Source organism: Brassica oleracea, chromosome C8, assembly GCF_000695525.1.
Source record: "Brassica oleracea var. oleracea cultivar TO1000 chromosome C8, BOL, whole genome shotgun sequence".
NCBI classification, from domain to species: Eukaryota; Viridiplantae; Streptophyta; class Magnoliopsida; order Brassicales; family Brassicaceae; genus Brassica; species Brassica oleracea.
In genome coordinates this window covers 682,669-693,986 of record NC_027755.1, presented here as the reverse complement: position 1 = coordinate 693,986, position 11,318 = coordinate 682,669, and the positions used below count along the sequence as shown (strand labels likewise).

Sequence of the window (11,318 nt, the reverse complement as noted above, 5' to 3'; positions counted from 1 at the left end):
CTTGTGGTCAATCATCAACGAAGCCATACCGCTGGGAGAACAACTGCAAAAACGTGGAATTAACTCAGATGTGCAGTGTATCAAATGTAAAGGTAGTGAAACGGTGATGCACACCTTTTTCTCTTGCCCTTTTGCCCAAGAAGTCTGGAAGCTAATCCCCCTGAGACAAGTAGTTCACCTAGCTACGGACATAAACTTCAAGCAAGCTCTAGTTGAATTCAGGACCGCAGTCTGTTTGCCTCCATCAGGGATTGCAACGACGGTCCTCCCTTGGGTCCTTTGGGCAATTTGGTCGACTCGTAACTTGCATGTCTTTGAGAATCAGATTCTATCACCTATGGAAACAGCGACAAAAGCTCTGAATCTAGGAAGAGAATGGAACAATGCACAACAACAGATTCAATCGGTGAAGAAAGTGATACTTAGATCAAGAAGATCGACAGGAAACAATGGTGAAAGCGGCACCTACACGACATGTAGATCAGATGCGGCATACGATAAGAGATCAAAACGGGCAGGAATCGCTTGGATCTTCTCTAATGGAAACGGAACTCACCTCAGCCATGGTTCAGCTACGCTTGAATCGATCACCAGACCACTAGTAGCGGAAGCAATTGCGCTCCGATCTGGTCTCCTCTCTGCATTGGAACTTGAGCATCAAAAGCTCAAAGCTTTCTCTGACAACCTAACGCTCATCAGAGCCATCAACAACGACATGCAGGTAAAAGAGATTTTTGGTATTGTCAAAGATATCCAAAGGATCTCATCTGTGTTTGTCGAGATATCGTTCTCTCATCTCTACCGATCGCTGAATGTGGAAGCGGATCGTTTAGCAAAACTCTCTCTATTTCCTTCTCGTGTATGTGACCCATACATGGGCTAAAACCACTTTGGGCCTGAGGCCATTTTCTAATTTAAAAAGCAAGTGTTACCAAAAAAAAAGAGAAGGAAAACTTCCAGAAGGAATATGCAGAAGAGTGGAGTTATTGCGGAAGGGAATAAAGAGGATCAACGAAGGTTTAAGTGAGATGAATTCAGATGAGGGTGAAAAGTTTCAAAAGAGTTTACTGAATCAGTTTTCATGTCTTGAAGATTTGGTGTCTCATTTGGTAAGCCTCGCTGCTTTCGAGTAAGATATATACTTTGTTACTCCTGAATACTGTTAGTCTATACTTTCGATTGTGCATAAGGAAAAGATGATCAAACTAAAGTTGTGTTAAGAAACAACAAATCAAATATTAGCAAATGGGCTGTCAGTGTGACAAATTATTATGTTTTCGACCGATAAGTCAGCTGTTAGATTCTAAGTACATCACGCTAAACTGTTGTATAAAAGTTTATGACTAATTGTCTTATATATTTGCATTATGGCAATTTTTTTTTATTAAATTATAATAAATCACGTTCACTAGGATTTGAACTCAAATTTCTTAAGGCAACTCTCATCATAATTGAACACTAAATTTTGGTGTTTTGGTGTTGAATTTTATTTTTCATATCCAACCATTACATCAAACTATAAACCAAAACAATGTTATATATTAAATTTTTAGTTTAATAATTCAATACTTTAATTATTTATAGTTGACTAATTATATTTATCTCATTTTATTTTATTTTATTTGTTAAAATTTGGTAAGTTTATGTTTCCACAGTTGACAGTTTATTTAAAATATTATTTTTGTCTTTTACTTAATTTATATATTATTTTTTATTTATGTAAACTTTAGTTGATATGAAAAGTACTTTTATTCTGTTACAATTTCAAAATAACACTCATTTAATTGTATTACTAACTGAAAATATAAAATAATATTTTAATGTTTAGTAATGTCAAAATAAAAATGAAAAATACTAGGATGTAATTATTTATAACTATAAGTTAGGAATAATTAACAATATTAGTTTACATATAATTAAATGAAAAGTAATAAAAATATTATTTTAGTATTTAGTGTGATTAATAGTATTACACCAAATTTAGTGTAACATAATTCACAAAATATCAAATTTAGTGAAATGATGCTATTTCTATTGTTTTTTGAGATTTCCTCCAAATCACTGGTATGACTCTGTGCATCGTTCATACTTCCGATGTGTGGAGGGAACCATTGCAGCTATCCCTTGAAAGTGCAGCTAAAGGAGTACCTCCAGGTCCGTAGAAGAACTACTTGCTTGTTTGTCCTGGTATTGGAAGAGGTATCTAGAGGCAAACAGGGTTAAAAGCGGTAGATAGCCTGGTTCCTAGACCAAACAAGGACCAGCTTACTTTTCGAGTGAGAGTTTCACGATCCCGACCAGCAACTTGTTGGGAGTAAGGGCACCAAGCTTTTTTCAGCAGTCATTTCTATTGTTCCATTTTTTTAGCAACTAAGATTCATTTCTATTGTTTCATACAAAATAAAATTACACTAATTTTATTTTTTGGTGTTTTGTAGGAGTTTGCCTTCTTATAAAAACAATTATAAATTCTTAATCAAACATTAATGAATATTATATTTTAACCCGCGCTTCGAAAACACATGTTTATTATTTAAAACATAATTTGAAAAGATATAATATATTCTAGTTTTTATAGGTTTGGACAGTCTATCCAGACTAAAAAATTCAAACCAGAACCGATTCAAAAATGGTTGGTTCATGTCCGAGTCTAGGCTAAAGTAATTATTGAATTTTTTGGACTTTTCTTCGGGTACAAGTCCTACCTAATACCCGTTCGGAAATTTGTAAATATATGTTTGAAGTTCGTTTAGTTTTATAGAACTACATTATATTTTATACATAATACTATTGAAAGTGGGTTATATAAAGAAGTTAAATTAAAGTAGGCTTTTTGATAATGTAAAGAAGTTGAGTTCTACTATATGTGAATACAACAATGTTCAGAAAATTGATCCTTTAAATAACACATTGGAGTCCAAAATATTTTATAAAAAAGTTATCTCATGATCCACGGATGTAAAAATCAAATCTAACCTCTCACCATTTAACTTACATTATTGTTTGCAATTCTGATCCATTTAGATCTATCTTATAAGCCCAAGATCAAAGGACAAAATTATCATTAGTGAGATTTAAACTTTTTTCATAAATTTAGGAATATTTTTTCAAAAACTGATAGATATTATCATATTATATTGATATTCTAAATTAATAATAGATAAAAATTTTTAAAAAAATATTTATATATACATACAAAGAGAAAAGTCTTTAGCGTAGGAATCATGTAATGTTATGGTGTATGATTTAATAGATATAAAATGGTTTATATTTTTATACAATACTGTTTCATCAATTTTATTAACAATCTTAATTGCGACAAAATATCATAACATGTGTTATCAAGCTTTTGTGATTGTTTGGTAAAAAAAAAATTTATTAGAAAATAATTTAGTAAAAAGTAACAAAGAATTCCATATTATATGTCGTAAATTACATATATGTGGTTAGATAGATGGGCTTAGTAAGAATAAAATAATATAATTTATATTTTAATTAAATAGAAGTATAAGTTAGGTAGAATTGTCCACAAAAATAGGATAAAAACGATGAGTTTAATATTAATAACCTCATAGTAATAGTCACATAGTTATATATATATATATATATATATATATATATATTATTCTTTTTTAGTTTGTTAAGTTTCTAATAAATAGGTCCCGTGACTTTTGCATAGTAAATTTTTGGGATGATTTCCTTCTAATAGTATATATTTTGTTATTATGTAGTCAACACTTTGTTTTGTGCATGTCTCTTTGGGTGAGAAATGACAAGTTTCACAAACACATATTACAATACTGACCTAATAATAATTTATTTATTGCTCTTTGACTGATTTGCTTGTTAAATTCGTGTATTCTTTGGGTCAAAATTCATTAATAATTAATTTATTACTCTTAAGAAAACGTTTTCTTAATTACTACCAAAGCGTTATATATATGGACTGAATATGTTGAGCCATCCCAAATTACTTCAGTTCAACTCCAGTATAGCAATCTTATTGAGAAATCCTGCATCAATGAGAAATTCACCAAAACTTTGTGTTGCTTTTCTGATCATGGTTCTTTTGTTTGGTCCGAGTCATGGGTTACCACCTTTTTGGCCCCGAACCGACCTCACGATGACAAATAACCTTGGAGGTCCAGTTCTTACGGTTCATTGCAAATCCAAAGATAACGATTTGGGGGTTCACATGGTGGCTGCCAAAACAGATTACCACTTTTCATTTCAGCCAAATATATGGAAAACAACATTGTTCTTCTGCAGCTTCCAATGGAACAATCAGGTCAAGCGGTTTGATATATTTGATGCTCCGAGAGATCAAGATGACGGTTATAAATTTAACTGGACTATCAAACCCGATGGCCCATGCAAGCTTGGTAAAAAGGTTAAATGTTTCCCATGGAAATGATTTGATAATATATGATTGTGATGATAAATATATAAAGATGTTTTTACCAACAAAATAAAAAATATATAAAGATGATCGAAATAAAAAATATAGTTTCCTTCGTTTCATTGTGTTTCTTTTCCTTGTATTAGTTTAAAATGTTTGGTTATGAAGTTAATAATCTGAGATATTCTTTGATATTTGAATTTACTATTTTATTTACTTTAAGGTATTTCAATATTTATTTTTTCACTGAAATTACTTGCTTTTCATTCATAACAACTTAGAACCAATACATCAAAATAAAGAATCAAACTCAAACTCATTCATAACACGTATGCAATTATAACACGTATGCAATTATATCAACAAATCACATACACATATTCAAATGAATCAATCCAACATGTGTCTGATATTGAAAGTTAGGGGTATATAGTGAAACCGTAAAAAAAAAACTAATAGATACTTTACCCGTGCCGAAGATGTAACCAGCTAAAAACATTTTTACTATTTTACTCAAATATTGACTAACCAATCACATTTGAGCCAGCTGTAAGGCACTGTGTATTTCAAACAACCAATTTTTCCATACGTAATAGCAAGTTGACAAATGTCGACGCAATAGGAAGGATCTGTAAAGTTTTTCGATCCCAAACGTAATAGCAAGGTGACAATTATGTTTGTATGCAAAAATTTATGAAAACTACATAACTGGTAATTAATTGCATTTCTTATGATTCAAATTCATACTTTATCTTTTAGTGTGAAAAAATTTAGTCAACTTTTAATCCATTCTATATTAACTGGAGAATATTGACAATAGACTAACATTTGTTTTGTAAGTAATTACAAATGAACCACTGATCACTAGGTACTGAGATGCATGGAAAAATTGTCCACAAAACACAATTCACTAAAAAAATGCACTAGCCATACACTCAAAAAAAGAGAAGAGGAACAAAGGATGAAGGTTGGAGGAAGAAACACAATGCACCAACCATGAGTTTGTGAACAGTGATTCAATTGAAGATTAAAAAAAAGAGAATTATTGGTCTCATTGGACCATTTATATCTATATATGCATTGGATCATGATTTATGGATCTCTTGGTTTGAGAAAGAAAAATAAGAGGATCGAACCATTTCTTTTGACTGTTTTTTAAATTTGATAAATGTTGGTTGAGCATATTGTTGAAACGGATATGCCCATTAACGAAACGGACTTAAACGGGCCAGCCTGTATAAACCCATTTATTTCTACATGATAATAAATCGGTCACGGATCAGCCCATTTATACTAAGCATGTTTAAGCCAGCGGGCTTCAAAACCCATTTTAACATCTCTCTGGTGCTTGATGGGCATCATCTTTTCTCAGGCTTCCACCGCCTTCGCTGTGGCGTGTTTCTTCATCACAGTTAGGAGTGGGCCTTCGGGTACCCGTCCGGGTTCGGATTGGGTATTTCGGATTTTTGGGTATAGAGGTATAGAGGTGTAGAACCCGTTCGGGTATTTATGTACTTCGGGTCGGTTTCTGGTATTTTTTAGTTCGGATTCGGTTATTTCGGATCGGGTTCGGATATTTATATTTTGAAAGAAAAAAATTAAAATTTCATTTTTCAAGTTTTTTGTATTTAAAACTATAAATTTCACTTAACTGATTTTTTTATTTTTAATAGATTGGATGATTAATAGATTTGGACATAACATTTTAAGACTAAAAAGACACTAATTTGTTTATTGTTTTTAAATTTCAGATGTAACTTTTGTTAATTCTTGAAACAAAAAACTTGATATGCATTTTAAATGAGTAGCAAATCATTTACTCTGTAATTATATGTATATTATATGAACTTAAAGTATGTGTAGTATCAATATAAATATTTTTAATAAAATGAGAGATATAAACTAGAAATATAAGGTTAGTAATACATATGTTCAGTTATCTTCGGATATCCATTCGAGTTCGGATATTATCCGTTCAGGTTCGGATATCTAATCTCTGCTAATTCAATACCCGTTCGGGTATTTTGCTACTTCGGTTTGGATTTCGGTTCGGGTTTTTCGGATCGGGTTCGGATACGGGTTCAGGTATCGGATAAAATTCTCACCCCTAATCACAGTGGTTGTCTTTTGTGTCCTGGCTTATTACCAGCAGAAGGAGTCAGAGAAATCAGCTCTGGAGATGATAAAAGACAAGGAAACTAAGGACTTAATCGCTGCTCTATCTAGCAACCCCTCTGAAGCAGCAGTCATCTCACTCACCACTGTGGACAAGCGCTTAACAATCTGGGAGAAGCAATGACCAAGGTTTTGATAGGTGCACCATTAAGGCGATCAAGCCTGGGGTTCCTCAGGGTCAGGGTCTTGAAGGCTACCTAATTAGTTCATCTCCTCAGGTTTAGTTGGCTTATTTTCATGCTTCTTTCTTTTATTTCTTGTATTAGTTTCCACTTAGTTAATCCTCATGTTCGGAACTACGCTAGGCGCTAGTCGGCCGGTGACCTCGGGCCTAGCGAGTTACTAAAAAATCGGGGATTAATCGAGGTATACGCGGAGATTAGTTTAATTATTATTTTATTTTATTTTAATATTTAAATTAAATATATAATATAAATATGTTAGAAAGTAATAGTTTTTTGTATGTTATTATTTAAATTTAAATTTAAATTTATTGGTTTAAAAAAGTTAATTCTTAGCAAAAATGAATATCATATAATTGGAACATAAATTAATCGGTAATTATGTGTATATATATTAACATATGAGTACTGAAGCAAAGACTTCGTTCGTCTCCTAGCGGTTGAGACATTTGGTATTGCGCCAAACAACTTGGATTCGATACCTGTATGTTCTACTTATTTATTTTCGTATTATTAGTGTTCATGGACAAAGTCCCACATCGCTTGCAAAAGAAAAGAGGGGAAAAATCTTACTTCTATATATAGAGTATACATACTATGTGAACTTTAAAGTACATGGGCTTCAGATTTCACATGAGGCCCACTAAAATACTTTCGCAGTTTAACATTTATCCCAATTAACTGGGCCGATTAATCGGCTTCTTGGGCCAATTAGTTAGTTGGCGATTTTGTTAACCGATTTGGTTAGAATCGCCTCGGGTGGTAGCCGAGTTGCGAGTAGTCGGGCACCTAGGCGACTAGGCGTCCGCGTTTTTGAACAGAGGTTAATCCTGCTAGTTTGTTAAGGTTTTTTAATATTTGTTGAGTATTGGAATACGCGCAGTTCATTTAATGAAAACAAACAACTAAAATGCCCTTTCTTCTGAATCCCCTACAACAATCCGTTTGCAGAATCGAATCGGATCTCAGTCGTGGGTCAGCCCGTTTAAGTCCGCGGGCTTCAAGCCCATTTTAACATATCTACTTCTGAATCCCAACACACGGGTTTACAAAAAAAAACGATTTGATTAACTATCTTAATTGCGACAAAATGTCATAACATGTGTTATCAAGATTTTGTGATTGTTTGGTTATTATAAAATAAATTTAGTAAAAAGTAGAAAAGAATTCCATAATATATGTCATAAATTACATATATGTGGTTAGATAGATGGACTTAGTAAAAATAAAATAATATAATTTATATTTTAATTAAATAGAAGTATAAGTTAGGTAGAATTGTCCACAAAAATAGGATAAAAGACAATGAATTTAATAGTAACTAGAGCTTGACCCGTGCACCCGCACGGGTGTTTGTTTTAATGTAATAGATATATGAAATTTTTACAATATATTTAATATGTCTGTATAGATGTTTGTTCGATTTTTAATATATAACATTTATGATAGGTCGATGGTTTTTAATTGTTTATAATTTTTTGGTTTCTCATATTGCGGTTGGATATAAAACCGTTAAAGTGATATCTTATATAACATATTCGTCAATTAATAATGTTTAATTACAGTAACATTTTTAATGTATTTATTTTATTAATTAAAGCACCAATTATTATATTTATGTATATTAATAAATCTATCTTTTGAAAATAAAATATTTTATGTCAAATAAAATGTACTAATGTTTTATTAAGATAGATAGAAAATGTAAAATATTTTATTTGTTTTGTTTAGATGAGATTTAGGTATTTAAGAAAATGATGTATACATCCTATTCAAATACTCAACTATTAAAATTTTCCCAATATGGATGGTAACTAATTTTACAAATAATATTTTTTTTATTATATTGAAGGGAATGTATTCTGGATATCCTATGAATATTCTAACTTTTTAGTAGCACATATTTAAATATGGATGTAATTAAGACCGATTTTTTTGATGAGAAATAATAACATACTATCCAAATCGTTGTTACCCAAACCGTAATTGTTTTGTCAACTTACCAAAACCGTATATATTTATCTTTTATAGAAAAGAAACAGTAAAATATAGCAATTATATAAGACTGAAATTAATTAATAAAATATATTAACTTCTTGATATATTATTAATATCTTTATAACCACAGAAATGTCTATAAATTGTGTGTGTATTTTTCGCAACTAATTTCTTAACATATAATAGCTTATTTCCACAAATAAGACTCAAAAACTACGAAATTCAAAAAGTCTTACAAAGTTATAATGTATACTTTGTAAATATATGTTTTGCATATATCAAATTGGGTTAAGATTAGAACAAAATTGATAAATATTAAATTAAACCGGATTAAACCATCTTAGCTATAAACAGGTCTACATGAGTGATATAGATGGTTTCATTGTCCAAATGTGAAATAGTCAGAATACCAATTTTTTTGTAAAACAAATGAAGGCTTTTTGTGTCAAATAAATTTTAACCGGTTTGTATATGCGTTTACGTGAGATAGCTATTGTTATGTGATAAACAAATATTCACTTTCTAAAATAAATACTATAAATGAGAATATATGCTTTCAATCAACGTTTCCTTTAATAATTAACCAAATGATAGTTGTTAGTTTAATTAATAGGGTACAAATATTGTTTCGAAATAATAGCTCTAGATTAAATGTTAGTGGCATTCAATGGTAATTATTTAGAAAAAGCTAGGGTTAAGTACTAAATGTACTTCAACTTTAATAGTTTAGATAACTACATAGTAATAGTCAACGTATGTATATATTTATGTTTTCTTAGTTTGTCAAGTTTCTAATAAATAGGTCCAACTATTTTTGTATCGTAAATTTTTGGGATGATGTCCTTTTAATAGTATAGATTTTGTTATTTTGTAGTCAACACTTTGTTTTGTGCATGTATCTTTGGGTGACAACTGACAAGTTTCACAGACATACTTTACAAGATAGACCTAGTAATAATTAATTTATTACTCTTTGACTAATTCCCTTGTTCAATTCGTGTTTTTTTGGGTCAAAATTCATTAATAATTAATTTATTACTCTTAAGAAAACGTTTTCTTAATTACTACGAAACCGCTATATATATGGACTGAATATGTTGAGCCATCCCAAGTTCAACTCAAGTATAACAATCTTATTGAGAAATCCTGCATCAATGAGAAATTCACCAAAATTTTGTGTTGCTTTTCTGATCATGGTTCTTTTGTTTGGTCTGAGTCATGAGTTACCACCGTTTTGGCCCCGGACCGACCTCACGATGACAAATAATCTTGGAGGTCCAGTTCTTACGGTTCATTGCAAATCCAAAGATAACGATTTGGGGGTTCACATGGTGGCTGCCAAAACAGATTACCACTTTTCATTTCAGCCAAATATATGGAAAACAACATTGTTCTTTTGCAGCTTCCAATGGAACAATCAGGTCAAGCAGTTTGATATATTTGATGCTCCGAGAGATCAAGATGACGGTTATAAATTTAACTGGACAATCAAACCTGATGGCCCATGCAAGCTTGGTAAAAAAATTAAATGTTTCCCATGGAAATGATTTGATAATATATGATTGTGATGATAAATATATAAAGATGTTTTTACCAACAAAATAAAAAATGTATAAACATGATCAAATGAAACATCCTTAATCTAGTTTCCTTCGTTTCATTGTGTTTCTTTTTCCTTGTATTAGTTTAAAACTTGAATTTGATCCGCGCGATGCGCGGAATTATTTATATTTATATTTATAATTTATGTTTTAAAATTAAAAATTATGATTTAATAAAATTTTATAAATTTTGGTTCGTTTCCAGATTTGTATTATTTTTTGTTTGGTTCCGGTTCGGATGTGGAATTTGGTTCAAGAAATATACTAATCGTTCAGTTATTTTTGAATTTGAATATGGTTTGAATTTAGTTATTTTGGTTTTTGGTTTGGATCAAATAACAATGTTAGACATTTTATTTTTAATTTAGTTATTTAAAAACTTAATTAAGTGAATAAATTAATAGTGAACAACTTTCTTCAACTGTTTCGGGAAGGTTGGAATATAATTAATATATTCTACATATAAAAAGAGCAAAAACAGGAAATGAATAAAATAAAAATATTCCTGAAAACGTTAAACTAAAAATCTGTTTAACAATACAAATCTTATTTATAATATGTTCAGTGTATAAAATATTGTGGGTTGGGTATTTTAAGATGCTGTTGCCTGTTGGTATATGCCGTCTCTTCTACAAACCCCAAATAAATATTTCAAGGTCAGTAGTTCATTTAGTTTCGCAACAGCCATAGTCTAAAGCTATCTCTACAGCAAGATGACAAATTAAACATAAACTAAAAACTAATTGGCTATTTTTGAATAACTGGTACCGAGTTCTCATTGGATATATAGTAAGCACTAACCAATAACACATGGTTATTGTCACCAGCTGTAAATTATCATAAACTTTAAATTCATCTGAAACTCTTGTCTTTTATTTGATGTAGTGTTTAAACTTGAAAAAGAAAACTCAATCCTTGACAAAGAATAACGTAGAAGAGACACATAAGCTATTAAAGTACTAA

General features: G+C 30.7%; 2 protein-coding genes across 2 annotated transcripts; both read left to right on the top strand.

Annotated features, from left to right (window-relative positions):
* Nucleotides 1-106: 106 nt before the first annotated feature.
* LOC106308367 lies at nucleotides 107-883 on the top strand. The gene has a single exon (XM_013745526.1). The coding sequence runs from the start codon at nucleotides 107-109 to the stop codon at nucleotides 881-883; it is 777 nt and encodes a 258-aa protein (XP_013600980.1).
* Nucleotides 884-3,910: 3,027 nt separating this feature from the next.
* Nucleotides 3,911-4,593, top strand: LOC106310953. The gene has a single exon (XM_013748180.1). It carries the CDS (start codon nucleotides 3,953-3,955, stop codon nucleotides 4,412-4,414), a length of 462 nt encoding a protein of 153 aa, XP_013603634.1. The 5' UTR covers nucleotides 3,911-3,952; the 3' UTR covers nucleotides 4,415-4,593.
* The last annotated feature ends 6,725 nt before the right edge of the window (nucleotides 4,594-11,318 follow it).